Below are 24,439 nucleotides of genomic sequence, written 5' to 3' on the forward strand. Positions count from 1 at the left end.
ACATCAGCTATCTGGATTCGGATGAAGGAGAAATAGGGGAGACTTGGGCAAGTTGCTGTGGGGGGTGCATGGCTGTTGACCGGGGTAGGGGTAGCCAGGTGGAAAGCAAAAATGCTTATTGAAATTCTCAATTATAGTGGATTTATCGGTGGTGACGGTGTTTTCTAGCCTCAGTGCAGTGGGCAGCTAGGAGGAGGTGCTCTTATTCTCCATGGACTTTACAGTGTCCCAGAACTTTTTTGAGTTTGTGTTTCAGGAAGCAAATTTCTGCTTGAAAAAGCTAGCCTTAGCTTTCCTAACTGCCTGTGTATATTGGTTCCTAACTTCCCTGAAAAGTTGCATATCACAGGGGCTATTCGATGCCAATGCAGAACTCCACAGGATGTTTTTGTGTTGGTCAAGGGTAGTCAGGTCTGGAGAAAACCATGGGCTATATCTGTTCCTGATTCTAAATATTTTGAAAGGGGCATGCTTATTCAAGATGGTGAGGAAGGCATTTTTAAAGAATGACCAGGCATCCTCTTCTGACGAGATGAGGTCAATATCCTTCCAGGATACCCGGGCCAGGTTGATTAGAAAGGCCTGCTCGCTGAAGTGTTTTAGGGAGCGTTTGACAGTGATGAGGGGTGGTCGTTTGACCGCGGACCCATTACGGATGCAAGCAAATGAGGCAGTGATTGCTGAGATCTTGGTTGAAAACAGCAGAGGTGTATTTGGAGGGCAAGTTGGGTAGGATGATATCAATGAGGGTGCCCGTGTTTATGGATTTGGGGTTGTACCTGTTGGGTTCATTGATCATTTGTGTGAGATTGAGGGCATCAAGCTGACATTGTATGATGGCCGGGGTGTTAAGCATGTCCCAATATAGGTCACCTAGCAGCACGTGCTCTGAAGATAGATGGGGTGCAATCAGTTCACATATGGTGTCCAGGGCACAGCTGGGGGCAGAGGGTGGTCTATAGCAAGTGGTAATGGTGAGAGACTTGGATTTTTAAAAGTAGAAGCTCGAATGGTTTGGGTACAGACCTGGATAGTAAGACAGAACTCTGCAGGCTATCTCTGCAGTAGATTGCAACACCGCCCCCTTTGGCAGTTCTATCTTGTCGGAAAATGTTATCGTTTAGGAAATTTCAGGGTTTTTGGTAGTCTTTCTGAGCCAGGGTTCAGACACGGCTAGGACATCCGGGTTGGCAGAGTGTGCTCGGACAGTGAATGAAACACACTTAGGGAGGAGGCTTCTAATGTTAACATGCATGAAACCAATGCTTTTACGGTTACATAAGTCAACAAATGATAATGCCTGAGGAATGGGAGTGGAGCTAGGCACTGCAGGGCCTGGATTAACCTCCACATCACCAGAGGAACAGAGGAGGAGTAGGATAAGGGTATGGCTAAAAGAACTGGTCGCCTAGTACGTTCGGAACAGAGAGTAAAAAGAGCAGATTTCTGGGCATGGTAGAGTAGATTCAAGGTATAATGTACAGACAAAGGTATGGTAGGATGTGAATACAGAGGGGATAAGCCTGTGCATAGAGTGATGATGAAAGAGATATTGTCTCTAGAAATATCATTTAAAACAGATGATGTCATCACATGTGTGGTAGGTGGAACTAAAGTATTAAATAAGGCGTATTGAGCAGGGGTAGAGGCTCTATAGTGAAATAAGGCAATAAATACTAACCAAAACAGCAATGGACATGGCATATAGACGTAAGCGAGAGGCATGCGTAGCCGAGTGAATCAAAGGAGTCCAGTGAGTGGCTTCAGGCAGCTAGCAAGTTACCAGAAAGGCCTTGGAGGGACGTCGCGACGGACGAAAGTCTGTTGTGGCCCCCTCGTGCTATTACGTCTGCAGACAGATCAGCAGGGCTCCGTGTGGTAAACCAGGCCAATTGGCAAAACAAGGTGTGGTGGCCAAAGAATTTGTCTGATGGGCCTCTTAAGTTAACAGTCCGATGTGCTCTGGACAGCTAGCAGGCCGTGGCTAGCAGGCTAATGGATGGGTATTCAGGGGACGACGCGACGACGGAGCCAGTTGAGAAAACCCCCTCGGGAAAATCACGTCGGTTCAGGAACATTCAACACCTCTTGGAAAGCCATTCTGGTTTGTCTTTTGCATTAACATTTGTGTAATTGTCTCGCAGAAAAATAAAACCCTAACCCCGGTTAGGTTTTCAGAAGACTGACGTGGTTTTCCTCTAACTTTTTACCCGGGCTTTGCTCATTTCATATTTCCTAACAAACTCCACAGTCCTTGCCGGGGACAAGCATACGGGTAACATGATGCTGCGACCACAATACTTGAAAGTACAAAGGAATCAACAACATTGCATTCACCTCATATTACTAGCCTGCATGACAAAGTGTTTAAACCCCCCCTCCAAATCATCCATTATGTTTGCAACAATGCTATTAAGTAATATTGCAAGACAACATGGCAAATAAATGAACTTTATGGAGCTAAGCAATGGAGCGAAGCACAGGTACAATCCTGGAGGAAAACCTGGTTCAGTCTTATTTCCACCAGACACTGGGAGATTAGTTCACCTTTCAGCAGGACAACAAGCTAAAACACAAAGCCAAATCTACACTGAGGTTGCTTACCAAGAAGACGGTGAATGTTCCTAAGTGGCTGAGTTACAGTTTTGACTTAAATCTGCTTAAATTGTCAAGACCTGAAAATGGTTGTCGAGCAATGCTCAACAACCAATTTGACAAAACTTAAAGAAGTTTGAAAAGAATAATGGGAAAATGTTGCACAATCCAGGTATGGAAAGCTCTTAGAGACTCACAGCTGTAATCGCTGCCAAAGGGGATTGAATACTTACACTAATATATACACTGCTCAAAAAAATAAAGGGAACACTAAAATAACACATTGTAGATCTGAATGAATGAAATATTCTTATTAAATACTTTTTTCTTCACATAGTTGAATGTGCTGACAATAAGATCACACACAAATTATCAATGGAAATCAAATTTATCAACCCATCGAGGTCTGGATTTGGAGTCACACTAAAAATTAAAGTGGAAAACCACACTACAGACTGATCCAACTTTGATGTAATGTCCTTAAAACAAGTCAAAATGAGGCTCAGTAGTGTGTGTGGCCTCCATGTGCCTGTATGACCTCCCTACAATGCCTGGGAATGCTCCTGATGAGGTAGTGTATGGTCTCCTGAGGGATCTCCTCCCAGACCTGGACTAAAGCATCCGCCAACTCCTGGACAGTCTGTGGTGCAACGTGGCGTTGGTGGATGGAGCGAGACATGATGTCCCAGATGTGCTCAATTGGATTCAGGTCTGGGGAACGGGCGGGCCAGTCCATAGCATCAATGCCTTCCTCTTGCAGGAACTGCTGACACACTCCAGCCACATGAGGTCTAGCATTGTCTTGCATTAGGAGGAACCCAGGGCCAACCACACCAGCATATCGTCTCACAAGGGGTCTGAGGATCTCATCTCGGTACCTAATGGCAGTCAGGCTACCTCTGGCGAGCACATGGAGGCTGTGCGGCACCCCAAAGAAATGCCACCCCACACCATGACTGACCCACCACCAAACCGGTCATGCTGGAGGATGCTGCAGGCAGCAGAACGTTCTCCATGGCGTCTCCAGACTCTGTCACGTCTGTCACGTGCTCAGTGTGAACCTGCTTTCATCTGTGAAAAGCACAGGGCGCCAGTGGCGAATTTGCCAATCTTGGTGTTCTCTGGCAAATGCCAAACGTCCTGCACGGTGTTGGGCTGTAAGCACAACCCCCACCTGTGGACGTCGGGCCCTCATACTACCCTCATGGAGTCTGTTTCTGATCGTTTGAGCAGACACATGCACATTTGTGGCCTGCTGGAGGTAATTTTGCAGGGCTCTGGCAGTGCTCCTCCTTGCACAAAGGCTGAGGTAGCGGTCCTGGGTTGTTGCCCTCCTACGGCCTCCTCCACGTCTCCTGATGTACTGGCCTGTCTCCTGGTAGCGCCTCCATGCTCTGGACACTACGCTGACAGACACAGCAAACCTTCCTGCCACAGCTCGCATTGATGTGCCATCCTGGATGAGCTGCACTACCTGAGCCACTTGTGTGGGTTGTAGACTCCGTCTCATGCTACCACTAGAGTGAAAGCACCGCCAGCATTCAAAAGTTACCAAAACATCAGCCAGGAAGCATAGGAACTGAGAAGTGGTCTGTGGTCCTTACCTGCAGAACCACTTCTTTATTGGGGGTGTCTTGCTAATTGCCTGTAATTTCCACCTGTTGTCTATGCCATTTCCACAACAGCATGTGAAATTTATTGTCAATCAGTGTTGCTTCCTAAGTGGACAGTTTGATTTCACAGATGTGTGATTGACTTGGAGTTACATTGTGTTGTTTAAGTGTTCCCTGTATTTTTTTGAGCAGTGTATATATTTTTGATTTCACGTTTATTTAACCAGGTAGGCCAGTTGAGAACAAGTTTTAATTTACAAATGTGACCTGGCCAAGATAAAGCAGAGCAGTGCGACACAAACAACAATACAGAGTTACACATGGAATAAAGAAAAGTACAGTCAATAACACAATAGAAAAATCTATATACAGTGTGTGTAAATGAGGTAGGATAAGGGAGGTAAGGCAATAAATAGGCCATAATGGTGAAATAAATTACAATATAGCAAATAAACACTGGAGTGATAGATGTGCAGAAGATTAATGTGCAAGTAGAGATACTGGGTTACAAAGAAGCATTTAAAAAAATGTATTAATGACAATATGGGGATGAGGTAGTTGGGTGGGCTGTTTACAGATGGGCTATGTACAAGTGCAATGATCTGTAAGCTGCTCTGACAGCTGATGCTTAAAGTTAGAGAGGAAGATATTTGTTTTTTATTTCACCTTTTATTTAACCAGGTAAGCTAGTTGAGAACAAGTTCTAATTTACAACTGCGACCTGGCCAAGATAAACACATAGCAATTCAACACATACAACAACACAGAGTTACACATGGAATAAACAAAACATAGTCAATAATACAGTAGAACAAAAGAAAACAAAAAGTCTATATACAGTGAATGCAAATGAGGTAAGATGAGGGAGTTAAGGCTATAAATAGGCCATGGTGGCGAAATAATTACAATACAGCAATTTAAACACTGGAATGGTAGATGTGCAGAAGATGAATGTGCAAGTAGACATACTGGGGCGTGCAAAGGGGCAAGATAAATAAATAAGAGCGTCTGCTAAATGACTTAAATGTAATGTAAAAAATGTAAATACTGTATGGGGATGAGGTAGGTAGATAGATGGGCTGTTTACAGATGGGCTATGTACAGGTGCAGTGATCTGTGAGCTGCTCTGACAGCTGGTGCTTAAAGCTAGTGAGGGAGATATGAGTCTCCAGCGGCAGAGATTTTTGCAGTTCGTTCCAGTCATTGGCAGCAGAGAACTGGAAGGAAAGGCGGCCAAAGGAGGAATTGGCTTTGGGAGTGACCAGTGAAATATACCTGCTGGAGCGTGTGCTACATCCCCACTTTGAGGTTGGAATTATATTGTGAAAATTATAATTCTGTATGAGTATAAGATCTGTTTAAAAGACAGCATGAAATTTCAGTCTGTGTCAGTGGAATAGAGTTTTGTCCTGCCTGGTGACATCACTAGGCATTAAATTAGTTAATAGACTGCGGGGGGGGGGGTACTCAGTGTATTTACCTACTTTCTGTGGTGAATAACACCCTCGTGCTGTGGGTATAGTTCCTCTCTCGTTCTGAAATCTCACCAGTCTCTGTGTAGCAGAGGGATTTCCCCTACATTACACATTATTTACATATTATGTATTCTCTTTTAAAACCAGAACCACACAACTGCCCAGTCAATCTCAGTCACTGAAACTGGAAAGTACACCATTTTAGCATCTATTTCAGATCTGATTCTTGATTGTCTTATACTGTATTGCTATGTCAGAAGGACAGTGTGGACTGGGATACTACTATGATGGGCTAGTCGAGGAGTGTAAACAATGCTATTTACGATGCAATTCACCACCCAGGGTTTGCACAACATACTGTACTCAATGTAAGTACAATACTGTTTTAACATTTCAAACTTTTGATCATTTGAGTTCTGAAATTATAATGCAGCTCTATATGAATAAACATGATTGTATTTGTTATTGTTATAGAATATCTTTAAGCATTGTTATAAATATTGGCATCTGAATTGTTGTGTGAGACATTGTATTGTTAGTCCTTATACTCAAGCGAAGGAGGCATAGACAAATGAAGCTGGCCCAGTGAATCTGTAGGATAAGTACGAGCATTACGGACATATGTTTTTCTGTTAACCTGTCCAGCATCAGAGAGCAAAGCCCCAGAGCCGTTCAACATTCGTCTGACCCTGGTCTGGCTGTTTGTGTTCCTGTGTGCTTTTACTACTCTCCTGCTGCTGCTGCAGGTACTGAGGAAGAAGACATGCAGACGTTTCCCAAGGAACAAATGTAAGATAAAACACAAAGAAGCATAGGGAGGTGATATGTGGTTATATAGTGATGGTCTGTTATCAGCAGACAGGTTACCGTATGTGCCTGTCAGTCATAATATGACAACGCTTGCTTTACCTTTCATATGATGGGAAATTATTATACAGTGATTCGCTGTTAGTAGCAGGCACACAGGTTACGTCGATCTGTCACAATATGTGACCATGCTTCCTCATCTGATTGGCGATTGATTCACTCATTTGTGATGAATGGAAATTCCCCTCCATGAATGATAAGTCAAATGTAAAAACTCTGTGAAGAACTACAATGAACGAATCGAATGCATATCCTTGTGACTTGTGACTACATTGCCTACCCCTATATCTCTATCATACAGTATGTAACTCACGTCAATGTTATCCCCCAGTATCACCACTACAGGAAGCAGAGTGTCCTGGGACTGAGAGGGTCTCTGATGATTTCCCTGAGCAGACAGTGGTTATCATGGGACAGGACAGCTTGACGAGTGGAGCTGGAGCCATGGTTCTCCAGGAGGGAACACACTGCCATACTCCCGACTGCAACTCCAACCTGCCTGTCCCTTCCACTGAGGAGGGCACCACCATACTGGTCACAACCAAGACAGTGCAGATCTTTAACCACACAGATGACATTACAGAGAGAAAGACATTGGGGTTGTGGAGGTCTGGCTTTGCAACTTGATGTCTCTACCCCCCCCCCCCCCCACACACACACTGCTTGCCATAGAAAGTGAAACTATCAATGAATGTGTTTGAAAACAAGTGAATGTTTAACAGAGATTATAGTAATGAACTACAGATCCCACAACCCCCTACCCTATCATGACAACAGTGTGTCTGGTCATGTGACCGGCAGTGCCGACGATGTTTCGCTTTGCAGGCAGTGGCACAATAAATGTATCTTATTACAATTTAAAGATTATCCAGAGCTACGACAGTCCAGTCACAGAAACTACAAGTGCTTTTGGGTTTGTAAATCAAACATTTGATCTACAAATGTGACTCGGTTTAACTCTTATAGTGATAGTGGTAAACGGCTACTCGCAGGCCTCTGTAGTTCCAGCCGACATGCGCAACAGTGGGCCAAGGACCCCGGTTGTGTTGATGGGAAGAAGGGAGTGCAAGATCATGGAAGTAGTGCTCTCTGCCTCCCAGGGTTCGGTTCGTACAGAATAGCAATAGAATTCTGGATTTCCACCATGTCGAACCGAAGAGCTATGAACTAGTTTACTTGTGGAGTGTCAACAACACTAACGACTCGGACTGACAGCATGAACGGTGAGTTGTAGCTAAAAACAAAATCACTTTTTGTTCTACCATCACCAATTGAAATGGCTTTGGTTTATTACAGGAATTGTGTATGTTTTGTGCACATATAGGCCTATTAAAGCAATGCGGTTTAGAATGAAGGACAACGCATCATTCTCATAATGAGTTCAGGCAGGCGTAAAGGATAGATAATGACACTACCCGCGGGTATCTTGAATCTCCTCATGCAAATCGAATTATGGCTTGACTGCATGACATAGTAGTCATGAATAAATGTTGATACATCAAAGAGAAACCCCTCTAACCAAATTAGACCTTTTTTGTTATTGCTCCTGAGTCCTGACCAACCTCATCTAGCCCATTACTTTCTCCAAGGTCGTGCTTTCTTAGCAAACTGCATGTATTTGTTGGTGAATACTTATTACAACAACATTTTCTTGTTATTACAGTATCTCCAAAATGTGTTATGTCACTTTCCTACTGTAGAATAAAGATATATTTGACCAAATCATATTCTTCTTTGTGGAACACATCATTGTATACATTTCTGATAAGCTTGGTGAAATAGTTGTACAGCTCTGTGATTTAGCCAGAGATTACTTGTCCATTATGCAGGCTAGTCACTCTTAAGCCAGAAGTCTGAGATGAGATTACCAAACTGACAGATGGTCTATTTTGTATGATCGCCCTCCTTCTCCTTTCCAGGCCCTCAGCAGAATGACGCAAAGAGACAACACCTGCTAGAGAGGCTGCTGGACGCTGTCAAACAGGTGAATGGTAATCTCGGTTAACCCAGAACAGAAGTCTTGCATAATTGGTCAGCTGCTCGATTAAGTTCTGGGTCCATACATGTTAAGAGAAGAGATTTAATGAGGAGTGGAACCGGAACAAGGAGCTCCACTCTCTCTCTGCAAGTTACCGGGCAAATGTCCCCTTCCGAAATTCGAAAGATGTTAACACCTGAAAATTGGGTTTTGTCCAAATAAACAGTGATGTAAAACCCAAACATTGGAACTACTACAGATTGTTATCCCACGCATCCCATTCCTTCTCGACAGATTCTATGGTTACGGTACCAGTTATGTTTACGTAGGTGTCCACCAGAGGGTCACAACAATCATAACAACAATCATCAGCAACATTTATTCCTCACTGTATGTGTCATAACAGGTTATGTTAGCTGCACTGTATGTGTCATAACAGGTTATGTTAGCTGCACTGTATGTGTCATAACAGGTTATGTTAGCTGCCCTGTACGTGTCATGACAGGTTATGTTAGCTGCACTGTATGTGTCATAACAGGTTATGTTAGCTGCCCTGTACGTGTCATGACAGGTTATGTTAGCTGCCCTGTATGTGTCATAACAGGTTATGTTAGCTGCCCTGTACGTGTCATGACAGGTTATGTTAGCTGCCCTGTATGTGTCATAACAGGTTATGTTAGCTGCCCTGTACGTGTCATAACACGTTATGTTAGCTGCCCTGTACGTGTCATGACAGGTTATGTTAGCTGCACTGTATGTGTCATAACAGGTTATGTTAGCTACACTGTATGTGTCATGACAGGTTATGTTAGCTGCACTGTATGTGTCATGACAGGTTATGTTAGCTGCACTGTATGTGTCATAACAGGTTATGTTAGCTGCACTGTATGTGTCATGACAGGTTATGTTAGCTACACTGTATGTGTCATGACAGGTTATGTTAGCTGCACTGTATGTGTCATGACAGGTTATGTTAGCTGCACTGTATGTGTCATGACAGGTTATGTTAGCTGCACTGTATGTGTCATAACAGATTATGTTAGCTACACTGTACGTGTCATGACAGGTTATGTTAGCTGCACTGTATGTGTCATGACAGGTTATGTTAGCTGCACTGTATGTGTCATGACAGGTTATGTTAGCTGCACTGTATGTGTCATGACAGGTTATGTTAGCTGCACTGTATGTGTCATAACAGGTTATGTTAGCTACACTGTACGTGTCATGACAGGTTATGTTAGCTGCACTGTATGTGTCATAACAGGTTATGTTAGCTACACTGTACGTGTCATGACAGGTTATGTTAGCTGCACTGTATGTGTCATGACAGGTTATGTCAGCTACACTGTATGTGTCATGACAGGTTATGTTAGCTGCACTGTATGTGTCATGACAGGTTATGTTAGCTGCCCTGTACGTGAAAGGACAGGTTATGTTAGCTGCTCTGTAAGTGAAAGGACAGGTTATGTTAGCTGCGCTGTACGTGAAAGGACAGGTTATGTTAGCTGCTCTGTAAGTGAAAGGACAGGTTATGTTAGCTGCGCTGTACATGAAAGGACAGGTTATGTTAGCCATCTTATTGCCCTCCTCTACTATGGATAATCTCCACTGAAGAGGAGTGCATTACAGCCATGTTCAAATTAGTCATGTAATCATAAACTCATAATGATGTGCTTTTAGTGAAATTACAGTGAACTTATCCACTCTCTACAGTTTATAAGGCATAATACTGTGCACATTGTGTTGTTTCTCAACCTGGTTTGATGTTGTGGACTTTAGCTGGCAGGCTCCCATTGAGGAAGTAAAAGTTTTGCATCATAGTTATTTTGCTAGCCATGTCATCTTCATTCTTCATGTCTGTTCAGTGCCAAATCCGCTTTGGAGGAAGAAAGGAGATCGCCTCAGATTTAGACAGCAGGTACCAATGTGCTTTATTATTTTAAAACTGATATGATTTACTGTTGTTTTGTGTGTGAATGTGTAATGCCTGTTATGTATAATGTGCGTGTGTGTGATGTATTGTCATGCTTGTGTTTGTATCACCCCTGTAGGGTGATCTGTTTGTGTGCCCAGTTTGAGGCTGTCCTCCAGCATGGCCTGAGGAAGAGTAAAGGACTGGCTCTCACTGCTGCTGCCATCAAGCAGGCCGCAGGATTCACCAGCAAGACTGAAGCAGGTACAGTCACATGACCTGGAAACAGATTACAGTGATATGAAGTATAAAAAAAGTTTTTCCAGGAAGTACTGGTAACCTTTATCTGCACTGGGGGCCCTTGAAGATTTTGGTCAGGCGAGAGGTATATATATATATACTCTTAGTCAGACTATAAGAACTAACACAGCTAAAACAAACACACTGAATCTGGGAATAATGTGTTCATCACTGGTTAGAGTACAATTTGTAGAAGACATCTAGCTACATTTTGACATTTTGAAGTTTGCATTTTGATTCAAGTGGATCGCAAACCTGGTAACTACTTCTCTGATAGAGTTCAGTGTGTCAAATCGGAGGGCCTGTTGTACGGACCTCTGGCAGTCAAACAGGGTTCAATTCTCGGGCTGACTTTCTTCTCTGTATACATCAATGATGTTGCTCTTGGTGCTGGTGATTCTCTGATCCACCTCTACGGAGACGACACCATTCTGTATACTTCTGGCCCTCTTTGGACACTGTGTTAACTAACCTCCAGACGAGCTTCAATGCCGTGGCCTCCAACTGCTCTTAAATGCAAGTAAAACTAAATGCATGCTATTCAATCGATCACTGCCCGCACCTGCCCGCCCGTCCAGCATCACTACTCTGGACGGCTCTGACTTAGAATACGTGGACAACTACAAATTCCTAGGTGTCTGGTTAGACTGTAAACTCTCCTTCCAGACTCACATTAAGCATCTCCAATCCAAAATTAAATCTAGAATCGGCTTCCTATTTCGCAACAAAGCATCCTTCACTCATGCTGCCAAACATACCCTTGTAAAACTGACCATTATACCGATCCTCAACTTCGGTGATGTCATCTATAAAATAGCCTCCAACACTCTACTCAACAAATTGGATGCAGTCTATCACAGTGCCATCCGTTTTGTCACCAAATCCCCATACACTACCCACCACTGCGACCTGTACGCTCTCGTTGGTTGGCCCTCGCTTCATACTCGTCACCAAACCCACTGGCTTCAGGTTATCTACAAGTCTCTGCTAGGTAAAGCCCCGCCTTATCTCAGCTCACTGGTCACCATAGCAGCACCCACTCGCTCCAGCAGGTATATCGCACTGGTCACCCCCAAAGCCAATACCTCCTTTGGTCTCCTTTCCTTCCAGTTCTCTGCTGCCAATGACTAGAACAAACTGCAAAAATCACTGAAGCTGGAGTCTCATACCTCCCTCACGAGCTTTAAGCACCAGCTGTCAGAGTAGCACACAGATCACTGCACCTGTACATAGATGGGCTGTTTATAGATGGGCTATCTACCTACCTCATCCCCATACAGTATTTATTTATTTATCTTGCTCCTTTGCAGCCCAGTATCTCTACTTGCACATCTACCATTCCAGTGTTTAATTGCTATGTTGTAATTACTTCACCACCATGGCCTATTTATTGTCTTAATTCCCTTATCTTATCTCATTTGCACTCACTGTATATAGACTTTTTTTTCTTCTTTTTTTTCTACTGTATGTTTGTTTATTCCATGTGTAACTCTGTGTTGTTGTATGTGTCGAATTGCTATGCTTTATCTTGGCCAGGTCGCAGTTGTAAATGAGTACTTGTTCTCAACTAGCCTACCTGGTTAAATAAAGGTGAAATAAATCAAATAAAGTGTAAAGCAGCACTTTTTATGTTAATCACTTCTTGATATCACGCTGAAATCAATAGAATAGGGGCAAACATTTGCGGTGTAGGGCAGTTTAAACAAACATTATTCAAAGGCCACACGGAATAACCTATACATGTTTGGTCAGATGAAAACTTGTATAAATAAGGCTTATATCTATATTTTGGGATGGCGGGAGGTTGCCATCATGGAAAAGGGAACAAACCACTTTTTCTGTTAGGTAACGTCAACAGATCACGACCCGCCATAGGATATAAACAGTGACAACGGTTTTCTGCTATTTAAGTGGAAATTTTGACTGTGAAATCAGTGTATTGGTGTGTGGCCAGCAACTTTTATAGCGATACCGCCCCAAACTATCTGTGCCATTTGAGAAATAAATGTTGTAAGTCCTGCGACCCCCAGTGAGTGACAAAAATGAACAGTACAAAACCATAGATATTGATCTGTTTTAAGCAATTGATATTGTGTTGACTATAAACTTTTTTTGAAGGATGTGTAATTCTCCCGAATTACCATGTGGCAAAACGTCAGCTTGTGTCGTGTAGTAATGCATACTGTCCAGAACATGGAAAGTAACATAATATACATTCATTCCATATGGCAAAAATAATTAAATATCTTCATTTAGGATGATAGCAAATGGAGCAAACACTCTTTTTTTCAATATTCACATATATTTCTCACTAGTTTAACCATTTTAGAGATAAAAATGCTCTTAATTTAACTGGGGGACTTATTCATTCGACTTCCCTAGTAACAGCTTAATATTAGTAGAGTTCAAAAGCTACTTGCACTCAAACCGTGAAAAGGAATAACCAAAGGAGGCCAAGATGCTAAAATAATATACTTCATTTAATCGATGCTCGAAAGAATAGAAAAGGTACAAGTGCAAGGTGCTATAAAAACAAGAAAAGGAGCATACCTAATATTAGCCTAGGAAACTGGAGACCTGAGAATACTTTACTCACCTCAGTAGGAGATAACGGCTGTGATGAGTGTCTACTCTCCACGCAGGAAACAGATGCTGTAGGACGACTGAGAGAGAAACCAGGTGCAGATACTGGCTGTGAAACCAGAGGGTTATGCAACAGATTTAGTCAAAAATGATAAGAAGGAAAATTCTCTCTCTTTCTGAGGGCAGCCCAGCACCTGTTGTGGTTTCTTAAAAGAAGCAGTGGTAAAATTCAAACAGATAATTCTGGCTGAACAAGGTTTAAAAGAGGTGTCCGTGGACCAGATGTTGTAGGGCTGTCAAACGATTCAAACATTTCATTAAGTTAATCGCAGGGTTTGCTGCGATTAAACACGATTATAATCGCAAATTCTGAATTTGCTCAAAGTAAACTGTAATTTAAAATGTTTCATACAAAGATCATCTTTAATTTGTCTAAAGCAACTGTTAGCAACATTTGGTAATGTGAGAAGGCACACTAACCTCAATGTCAACTAGTTTTTACATTGCATTGTTGTTTTTAGACATAGGTTATGTTTTTAGGAAATTCCAAAACTTCAAGTTTCTAGATCATTTTTTACTTCATTGGGCCTCTCCATTAGCCCTTCCTGTCCCAGTTAACAAAGCCTTGGTGATGATGGAGAGAGACAGTAAATCTCAGTAAGACCAAAATAATGGTGTTCCAAAAAAGGTCCAGTCACCAGGACCACAAATACAAATTCCATCTAGACACTGTTGCCCTAGAGCACACAAAAAACTATACATACCTTGGCCTAAACATCAGCGCCACAGGTAACTTCCACAAAGCTGTGAACGATCTGAGAGACAAGGCAAGAAGGGCATTCTATGCCATCAAAAGAAACATACATTTCAACATACAATTAGGATTTGGCTAAAAATACTTGAATCAGTCATAGAGCCCATTGCCCTTTATGGTTGTGAGGTCTGGGGTCCGCTCACCAACCAAGACTTCACAAAATGGGACAAACACCAAATTGAGACTCTGCACGCAGAATTCTGCAAAAATATCCTCTGTGTACAATGTAGAACACCAAATAATGCATGCAGAGCAGAATTAGGCCGATACCCACTAATTATCAAAATCCATAAAAGAGCCGTTAAATTCTACAACCACCTAAAAGGAAGCGATTCCCAAACCTTCCATAACAAAGCCATCACCTACAGAGAGATTAACCCGGAGAAGAGTCCCCTAAGCAAGCTGGTCCTGGGGCTCTGTTCACAAACACAAACACACCCTACAGAGCCCCAGGACAACAGCACAATTAGACCCAATCAAATCACGAGAAAACAAAAAGATAATTACTTAACACATTGGAAAGAATTAACAAAAAAACAGAGCAAACTAGAATGCTATTTGGCCCTACACAGAGAGTACACAGCGGCAGAATACCTGACCACTGTGACTGACCCAAAATTAAGGAAAGCTTTGACTATGTACAGACTCAGTGAGCATAGCCTTGCTATTGAGAAAGGCCGCCGTAGGCAGACATGGCTCTCAAGAGAAGCCAGGCTATGTGCTCACTGCCCACAAAATGAGGTGGAAACTGAGCTGCACTTCCTAACCTCCTGCCCAATGTATGACCATATTAGAGAGACATATTTCCCTCAGATTACACAGATCCACAAAGAATTCGAAAACAAATCCAATTTTGAAAAACTCCCATATCTACTGGGTGAAATTCCACAGTGTGCCATCACAGCAGCAAGATTTGTGACCTGTTACCACGAGAAAAGGGCAACCAGTGAAGAACAAACACCATTGTAAATACAACCCATATTTATGCTTATTTATTTTATCTTGTGTCCTTTAACCATTTGTACATTGTTAAAACACTGTATATATATAATATGACATTTGTAATGTCTTTACTGTTTTGAAACTTCTGTATGTGTAATGTTTACTGTTTAATTTTTGTTGTTTTTCACTTTATATATTCACTTTGTATGTTGTCTACCTCACTTGCTTTGGCAATGTTAACACATGTTTCCCATGCCAATAAAGCCCTTGAATTGAATTGAATTGAATTGAATTGAGAGAACTCTGGGACACAACTACCATACTGAGTGTTTAATAAGTCCAGTGCTGCGGAGTGAAATAGGCTGTATTACACATTGTTCTAAGGCCATATGGTAATGCTATGCTAAAGAGAGACCTCCATCGCAGTTATTCACACTAATTATCAAGAACGTGAAAACTTACAGCGAACACACTTTCAAACTGTCTTGCAAGTTGGGTGTTATATAAAGAGTGAAAATTCTGTTGGTGACTCTATCCTCTGGGGAGTTGTTGAGGTCTTGAGGACAAACTGAGGAAAATGAGGAAGGTGTGAACATGGCTAATTAGTCAGTGGATGAATATGATGGTTTAGAACTGTGATTACTTGGACGATCTTTAAGCTTTTACTGGCTGCTCTCTGACCTTTTGATCTCTGACCTTTGACATGGCCATTCAGAAGCTTCAGTTGGTAAGAAATGGCTTTAATTGTGTAGAAATGAGTTCACATTCTAGCTGTGTTAAAGGATATAGATCTTGGGAGTAGCAAGCAGTGGACATTCACTTTCTTTTTGGTGCATCTCTCTCTCTTTCTCTCTCTTCTCTCTCTCAGAGCTGACATTCTGGCTCTATGTGAAGGAGCATTTGAACCGCCATGAGCTGCAGCGGTTCTACTCCCTGAGACACATCTCCTCTGAGCTGGGCCGTGGCCGCGCCTGGCTCCGCTGTGCCCTCAACGAACACTCACTAGAACGCTACCTACACATGCTGCTCGCAGACGGCATACGCCTCGGGTGAGAGTGTGTGTCTGTTTGTATGTCTGTATTTATCTCAGGTCTGTGTGTGGGTGTGGAGTCTGGACCTTTCTTGCCAGTATATCTTATTTCTTTGTGTTTTCTAGTACTTTCTATGAAGACTGGGCGTTTATTCTGGATGAGGAGCGAGCCAGCATGCTGCCCACCATGGCTGCAGGTGAGAGCATGACTCGGATTCCTGTGGTGAAACACATTCATGTCTCTACCATTCAGAGAGCTACTTTGCAGTAAGCCATGAGTCACAGTTGAGTCACTTACTCCCTGTGTGATATGCAGTCAGTGGTGTAGTGGAGGGTGAACGCACTGTTTACTCAGCTTTTTTATATTTTGCGTAAGCGTTTACCCAGCAATACGGGAAGATGCATTGAAAGTAAAGGGAGTGTTATACTTAGTGTTATACTTATGTTATACTTATCACCGCGACCTGCAATCTGAGTTTACCCACCTACTGTGTCTAGTGCAGTGCTGATGGATTTGGATTTATGTAGCACTTTTCCAATTCTCAGGGAGCTATACATTGTTAGTTGGGGAGAACCAACACACCGTATCCACTACCATTAGTGCTGTGTGAACGACTAGTAACTAGACCTTCTCCTCTCTCTCCACCCTTCACACAGGACTAAACTCCATCCTGTTTGCCATCAACATCGACAACACAGACCTGAACGGTGTGCCCCGGGCGGGCGGCTCCTCCTCCTCCGTGAGCCACCTCCTGAAGGAGTCCACCCAGGGCATAGGGAGCCTATGGAAGGAGTCCACCCAGGGGGTGAGCACTCTGCTCAGGGAGATCAGCACCGTCACCGCTGTGGTGCCAGGCTTCACCCCTACCCACTGCCCCGACGGATCATCAGACCCACTGCCTGTCCTGCCACGCAGCGCCTCCGCGGGTAGGGAGGAGAAATTACAATCAACTCAGGCACTGAGGGGGACAGTCCATATGGACAATTATTTATATTCAGTTCTATTCATATTATTACTCAGGGAAGGAATAATATGCCAACAAACATGGAGAGCAAACTGACAACATGTTTTCTCTCTCCAGACTCTGGCCTGAGGAAGGAGCGACGGAGGAAAAAGAAAATCACCAACATCATCTCCTTCGACGACCTGGATGGGGGAGCGGAGGATGAGGAAGAGGTGGGGGGGGGGACTGTCACCCTCAGGAAGAGCACCACTGCTCCTCAGGTCAGTCTGGAGGAGGGTATTTACCCACTGGAGTCCTCCTTCTCCCTCTCGCCTCTCCAGAACGGGCTGCCCGATCCTGGGATAGTCAGCTGGGCCGGGTCTCCTCCTTTCTCCAGAGCTCTGCCTGACACCAAGATTATTGATAATGATGATGAGGAGGAAGAGGTATACAAGAGTAGGCCACAGCCACAGAGCCCCTTTCATAACACGGCCAACACTGACCAGTGAGTAACCATGGAGACTAAGGATTATACATCATCTAGCACTTTCTTAACGATACAATAAGCAGGGAGAGAAACTCCTAATCAAGAATTGATATAAACAGGTGTACTTTATCTGTGTTGTAATGTGTGTGTCTGTTACAGAGTGTCAACGTGGGGTGCCCTGCAGGCCATAACTGATAATGACAGTTCAGACATCCTCATTCCTGTGGCCTCCAGCCACTCCTACGCTCAGCCAGGTGAGGCTCCTCTCCTCTACAGCAGTGTTTCTCAACCCAGTCCTCTGAGCCCAACAGTCATTTCTTACATAACCACAGAATTTTGGTTATAATGTGTTGGTTCATATGTGTTAATTTTTGGGGATAGTTTCCATAGCAACAGCAGACTGGTGTTAAAAGAGAATAGTGGGCGAGGTTGCTTAGTGATAAAGCTCATGAGAAAACAGAAGTGTAAATTTACAAAGCTTTTGTTGAATATGGAAAGCATTAAACCCAGACAGATACGTCAGCATTGAGGTACTTTCTCTCTCTCTCATTGTTTTTCACTTTCATTTTGTTTCAGTCGGCTCAGTGAAAGATACGGTTGCATTTCCTGTACAGACAGATTCCACAGGTCCAGTCAGCGACTACGAGACGACCAGATCCCAGCTACAGTTCAAGTAAGTTGTCAGTCCATTTTATATAAGCCTCATCTTAACAAGGGTGGGAGGAAAACTGCACTCAGATCAATAATTTTGAGTTCAAAGCTCATCACTAAGCTAAGGACCCTGGGACTAAACACCTCCCTCTGCAACTGGATCCTGGACTTCCTGATGGGGTCCCCAGGTGGTAAGGGTAGGTAACACCATATCCGCCACGCTGATCCCCAACACGGGGTCCCCTCAGGGGTACGTGCCCAGTCCCCTCCTGTATTCTCTGTTCACTGACTGCACGGCCAGGCACGACTTCAACACCATCATTAAGTTTGCAGACGACACAACATTGATAGGTCTGATCACCGACAACAACGAGACAGCCTATAGAGAGGAGGTCAGAGACCTGGCCGTGTGGTGCGAGGACAAGAACCTCTCCCTCAACATGATCAAGACAAAGGAGATGACTGTGGACTAAAGGAAAAAGAGGACCGAGCACACCCCTATTCTCATCGATGGGGCTACAGTGGAGCAGGTTGAGAGCTTCAAATTCCTCGGCGTCCACATCACCAACAAACTTACATGGTCCAAGCACACCAAGGCAGTCGTGAAGAGAGCATGACAAAACCTATTCCGCCTCAGGAGACATGGGTCCTCAGATCCTCAAAAGGTTTTACAGCTACACAATCGAGGGCATGGTTGCATCACTACCTGGTATGGCAACTGCTCGGCCTCCGACCGCAAGGCACTACAGAGGGTAGTGTGTATGGCCCAGTACATCACCGGGGCCAAGCTTCCTGCCATTCAGGACCTCTGTACCAGGCGGTATCAGAAGAAGGCCCTAAAAATTGTCTAAGACTCCAGCCACCTAGTCATAGACTGTTCTCTCTACTACAGCATGGCAAGCGGTTCTGGAGCGCCAAGCCTAGGTCCAAGAGGCTTTGAAATAGCTTCTACCCCCAAGCCATAAGACACCTGAACATCTCCAACTGGCTACCCAGACTATTTGCATTGCCCCCATACTCCTCCCCACTCTTCTACACTGCTGCTAATCTCTGTTATTATCTGTGCATTGTCACTTTAATAACTCGACCTACATGTACATATTACCACAACTACCTCGACGAACCGGTGCCTCGCTATTGTTATTTTACTGTTTCTCTTTAATTATTTGTTACTTTTATTTTTTGGGGGTCTTTTCTTAAAACTGCATTGTTGGTTAAGGGCTTGTAAGTAAGCATTTCACTGTTGTATTTGGCGCATGTGACAAATAACATTTGATTTGAGTTGTTGGATGGCGATGTATATGTAACCTCTCTCTGTCTGTGGTGTTACAGCTTGGAGCCCAGCCCGCCGGTCCAGAATGCACCTCTCTCCAGTGTACTGTCCAGTGCCACCCCTGGTCTACCAGAGTCAATGACAGTGGGTGTGTGTGGTATACTGTACATGTGTTTGGTAATAAGAAGGGAATCCTGTATGATGATCATTTGGGCTGCAGGTAGCCTAGTGGTTACAGCGTTGGACTAGTAAAATCGAAAGGTAAAAATCTGTTGTTCTGCCCCTGAACAAAGCAGTTAACCCACTGTTCCTAGGCTGTCATTGAAAATAAGAATTTGTCCTTAACTGACTTGTCTAGTTAAATAAAGGTTAAAAAAAAGAAGAATAATCCCTTATTCAACCAGGTGATGGCACTGCTGAGTCAGTGTGCCTCTGTGAATTCTAACGGCAGCCTACAGTTTACTGTAACAAAGGATGATATGAGTGAAATAGAATGGTACACTCAGAAAAGCATGTCTTACTTGATGGATTTCATTTCTGTAAACAACACACACCATTAATTGACATTTTGTCCGCTCTACTGTCTTTCAAAACTTCCTGGAATGTAAAATGCCCTGATCCAGTCATCAGTTTACACACTGTCTCTGTTTTCCACTCCAGAAAGTGATTTGCGTAATTTCCTAAAGCTTAGCAGAGGGTAGCTCAGCTGATGCTCATATTGATGCTGCTTCCTGTGTGTGGAACACACTAAGTCTGTAATGTGAGTTAGGGCAGGGGATCTGAGTGGGGCGGCACATCTAGACCCACAGGCACATCTATGGTCATGACTCACGTCTATAGTCGAACACTCACAGATTAGGGGCTCTCAAAAGAAGAGAGCTGTGTGTGTGTATTTGTGTTTGTGTGCTTTTGTGTTTGTGTGTACAGATAGAGAACATTGTGTGCAGTAAAAAAACTAAAATCATAATGGAGTCTGCCGTTTAACTGGATCTGTAATGGGAACCATTGTCCAAATCCATACACTGCCTGCATCACACACAAACCCACATACGCACAAGCACACACACACACAGTTGTAGTGCAACAGAGGGGCGCCTCTCTATAAAGCTCTTTAATGGATTGCCGGTGCTAGCTTCCTGTGGTGAACGCATGGTTGTTGTAAATGTCACACCTATTTCTGGAGCACTGATGTGGAATTGGGAGCTCCAGATATAATGGGGCTCTCCTCTACCTTCTTCTTCATCATCCTTCTCTTCACCTCCTCAACCAGGCACTTTGGGTTGTAAACCTACTTTTTGAAATGTGTCTGGTGCCAAAACGAGCTCCACTTCTTTGCGCTTCCCTGCTGTTAATGTAGCCAAGAGCTGATCTGCATTATTCATTTGCTTTTAATTGAGTAAATACTTTGGTATTCATAAGGCTGCCGTATCTTGGCCCTTTTTCCATAGACCTACTTCTCTCAGTGCAGTGCTATATATTAGCCTATATCCATCATGTGAATAGAGAGCTGTGCTGTGACTGTATGGTGCTAAAGTGTGTTTTTATCTGGGCAAAGGTAGTATATTAGTAGCCTGGCTGGTCCCATGCTCTATGTTCTGGAGCTAACTCGTGTGTAGTCATGACAACGAACAGTTAACACTTGTACAGAGATGTATATCAATTTGTTTGGTTCTGTGTTTTGTACGTCTGTGTTGTTAACGGTCTCTGTCCTCTGTCCACAGTGGAGCTCCGCCAGGCCATAGTGGCCATGATGAACAGGAAGGATGAGCTGGATGAACTGAACATGTGAGATCCTCTCTGCTAATGTTGGTGGGATGAGTTGATCTTTGATGTGAAAAATCAAGGGGAATTAAGAGCTATGTATGTATGTGAGTTTTCTGAGAGTTGTGAGCAGACTGTGTATGCCAGTGTTCTGTGTGTGTGTGTGTGTGACTGTATGCTAACAGTATTGTGCTGTTGTGTCCTCCGGGGCTCCAGGTCCCTGCGCAGCCTGCTGGATGGGGAGATGGAGCACTCTGCTGGGCTGAGACAGGAGACAGACGCCTTGAGGAGACGCCTGGATGAGCTGGAGGAGAGACACACAGCCAAGGTCCAGGCTCTGGGCAGGTGGGTACCAGATCGTTGGTGGTTGTTGTTCCCAGTGGCAGCTTCCCATGGCTACAGTAGGAATATTGGTGGTTAGAGACAGACAAACCCACACTCACTGGAAACAGTCTTTAGAAGTTCAATATGTGTATTTTTAAGTGTTGAGTATGCTGCAATGTGCACTTTTTACATTTGAGTGGTTTAGTCTTTCCACTCCTCTACACCTTCAAGACAAACTGGAAACTCCAGCCACTCAAACTCAAGTGCTATCCTCCACCCAAATCTGGCCTGATCTGATCAATAGTAGCTAAAAATACTGGCGCTGGTAAGTAAGCCCTCCCTGTGTTTGTGTCTAACAAATCCCAGTGGACATGAGCTGGGCTGAGCTGCTCTCATAGAGGTACATATTGATTCAGCACAGTGAGAGGAATGGGTACTGGACTGGTTAAGACGTGGGCCACACACTGACTGAGGCAGTGCTTCTGATGTGCATTCTGAAAGTATTCAGACCCCTTGACCTTTTCCACATTTTGTTACATTACAGCCTCATTCTAAAATGCAACAAAGAAAAATCCTCATCAATCTACCCACAATACCCCATAATGAGAAAATACAAAATAAAAAAAATATTTACATAAGTATTCAGACCCTTTGCTATGAGACTCGCAATTGAGCTCAAGTGCTTCGTGTTTCCATTGATCATCCTTGAGATGTTTCTACAACTTGATTGGAGTCCACCAGTGGTAAATTCAATTGATTGGACATGAAAGCCACACACCTGTCTATATAAGGTCCAAGCCAAGAGGTCGAAGGAATTGTCCGTAGAGCTCCGAGACAGGACTGTCGAGGCACAGATCTGGGGATGGGTACCAAAACATTTCTGCAGCATTGAAGGTCCTCAAGATCACAGTGACCTGAGCAATCGGGGGAGAAGGGCCTTGGTCAAGGAGGTGACCAAGAACCAGAGCTCTAGAGTTCCTCTGTGGAGATGGGAGAACCTTCCAGAAGGACAACTATCTCTGCAGCACTCCACCAATCAGGCCTTTATGGTAGAGTGGCCAGACAGAAGCCACTCAGTAAAAGGCACATGACAGCCCACTTGGAGTTTGACAAAAGGCACCTAAAGACTCAGATCATGAGAAACAAGATTCTCTGGTCGGATGAAACCAAGATGGAACTCTTTGGCATGAATGCAAAGCGTCACATCTGGAGGAAACCTGGCATCATCCCTACGGTGAAGCATGGTGGTGGTGGCAGCATCATGCTGTGGGGATGTTTTTCAGCGGCAGGGACTGGGAGACTAGTCTGGATCGAGGGAAAGATGAACGGAGCAAAGTACAGAGAAATCCTTGATGAAAACCTGCTCCAGAGCACTCAGGACCTCAGACTGGACACCTTCCAACAGGACAACCACCCTAAGCGCACAGCCAAGACAGCGCAGAAGTGGCTTCGGGACAAGTCTCTGAATGTCCTTCAGTGGCCCAGTCGGAGCCCAGACTTGAACCTGATCTAACATCTCTGGAGGGACGCTCCCTATCCAACCTGACAGAGCTTGAGAGGATCTGCAGAGAAGAATGGGAGAAACTCCCCAAATACAGGTGTGCCAAGCTTGTAGCGTCATACCCAAGACGACATAAGGCTGTAATCGCTGTGAAAGGTGCTTCAACAAAGTACTGAGTAAAAGGTCTGAATGCTTATGTAAATGTATTACTTCAGTTTAGTATTTTTTATAAATGTGCAAAAATTTCTAAAAACCTCGTTTTTGCTTTGTCATTATGGGCTATTGTGTGTAGATTGATGAGGGAAAAAAATGATTTAATACATGTTGGAATAAGTCTGTATCGTAACAAAATGTGGAGAAAGTGAAGGGGTCTGCATACTTTCCGAATGTACGGTATGTAACACTGACTGACTGAGGCACATGTTTGCACGCACGGACACATACACACATGCAGGAAATCCTATTCCCTACCAGCATGGAGCTCCGGCCAGTCTCCCAGTGACGTTAGCAGAGCAGAAACTAGAACTCACACAGGCTGGCGGGTAGGCAAGCAGCCAGGAGAGAGGGGGCCTGGCCAAGGAGAAAGTGGTCCTCCTCTCTGTTTGGTGGGTGGTTAGAAGAAACCCACTGAGAGAAGACTAAAGAGATTGTGAGTTTTTCTTATTGTCATTCAGCATTTCCTGAAGGTTGTTGGGAATGGGGTATTTTGATGTACTGTAAAGACAACACCTAAGGTTTGGGCGGTTTTACTGTAGTTGTTGAGAGGATTTTAGTTGTTTTGCTGCTTTGAAGTCAATTATCCAGCTGTCTCAAGGGGCTGCTGTACAGTTGAGGTTCACCCACTTTGAACAATCTTCTACTGTACACTGTCTGCCTAACTTTACTGTGCTGTGGGCATTGAGGAAGAATGTTTATGAAAGGAAAACCAAAGTACATGTTTGAAGCATTGTTTGCAGAGCATATAAATAAGTGCTTCTCAAACATCTCAGTGAATCCCCTGAACTAAGTCACCTGATTCACCTAGTCAAGTGCTTGATGATTAGTTGACCATTTGTATCAGGTGTGCTATCTGTGGAATCGTTAAAATACATTGAACGAGAGGTTTGAGAACCCCTGCTCTAAATTGCTCTTAGTCTTAAACATCCTTTATTTTGGCTTTGTTTTGTTTTATCCTCTGAGTGTATTACTGTAATGTTTTCTCTAACTGGAGCAGCTTTATAGCATATGTTTTTTTGTTTTTTTAAACTGTCCAATCCAAATAAAACCTCTGTGACCTCTATCCCAGAAGCCCTCAGTAGAGGTCACAGGAAGTTGTTGCATCTCTTCCTGCCTCTCACTCTCTGATATCTGGGCTTTTCCTCACCCCGTCTGAGACTCACTCCACTGATC

The 24,439-nt window shown here is 43.8% G+C and overlaps 2 protein-coding genes across 3 annotated transcripts in view; both read left to right on the top strand.

Annotated features, from left to right (window-relative positions):
• The first annotated feature begins 5,727 nt into the window (after positions 1 to 5,727).
• On the top strand, positions 5,728 to 7,200 carry LOC124040164 (tumor necrosis factor receptor superfamily member 17). The gene is made up of 3 exons (XM_046357077.1): positions 5,728 to 6,051; positions 6,329 to 6,472; positions 6,882 to 7,200. The coding sequence occupies exons 1-3, from the start codon at positions 5,934 to 5,936 to the stop codon at positions 7,175 to 7,177; spliced, it is 558 nt and encodes a 185-aa protein (XP_046213033.1). The 5' UTR covers positions 5,728 to 5,933; the 3' UTR covers positions 7,178 to 7,200.
• Positions 7,201 to 7,323: 123 nt separating this feature from the next.
• LOC124040163 (sorting nexin-29-like) overlaps positions 7,324 to 24,439 on the top strand; it is a 109,458-nt gene continuing 92,342 nt past the window's right edge. Inside the window, exons 1-14 of one of the 2 annotated variants that reach the window (XM_046357075.1) lie at positions 7,324 to 7,773; positions 8,470 to 8,534; positions 10,394 to 10,446; positions 10,580 to 10,704; positions 15,795 to 15,806; positions 15,948 to 16,128; positions 16,236 to 16,306; positions 16,767 to 17,036; positions 17,192 to 17,558; positions 17,700 to 17,794; positions 18,117 to 18,213; positions 19,524 to 19,612; positions 21,186 to 21,249; positions 21,442 to 21,570. In XM_046357075.1, coding sequence (XP_046213031.1) covers positions 7,767 to 7,773; positions 8,470 to 8,534; positions 10,394 to 10,446; positions 10,580 to 10,704; positions 15,795 to 15,806; positions 15,948 to 16,128; positions 16,236 to 16,306; positions 16,767 to 17,036; positions 17,192 to 17,558; positions 17,700 to 17,794; positions 18,117 to 18,213; positions 19,524 to 19,612; positions 21,186 to 21,249; positions 21,442 to 21,570 — 1,625 coding nt within the window. In that variant the 5' untranslated portion in view covers positions 7,324 to 7,766. The remainder of the gene's footprint in view (positions 7,774 to 8,469; positions 8,535 to 10,393; positions 10,447 to 10,579; positions 10,705 to 15,794; positions 15,807 to 15,947; positions 16,129 to 16,235; positions 16,307 to 16,766; positions 17,037 to 17,191; positions 17,559 to 17,699; positions 17,795 to 18,116; positions 18,214 to 19,523; positions 19,613 to 21,185; positions 21,250 to 21,441; positions 21,571 to 24,439) is intronic. The other variant, XM_046357076.1, reaches the window with a different exon arrangement.

This window comes from Oncorhynchus gorbuscha, linkage group LG07, assembly GCF_021184085.1.
Source record: "Oncorhynchus gorbuscha isolate QuinsamMale2020 ecotype Even-year linkage group LG07, OgorEven_v1.0, whole genome shotgun sequence".
NCBI lineage: Eukaryota > Metazoa > Chordata > Actinopteri > Salmoniformes > Salmonidae > Oncorhynchus > Oncorhynchus gorbuscha.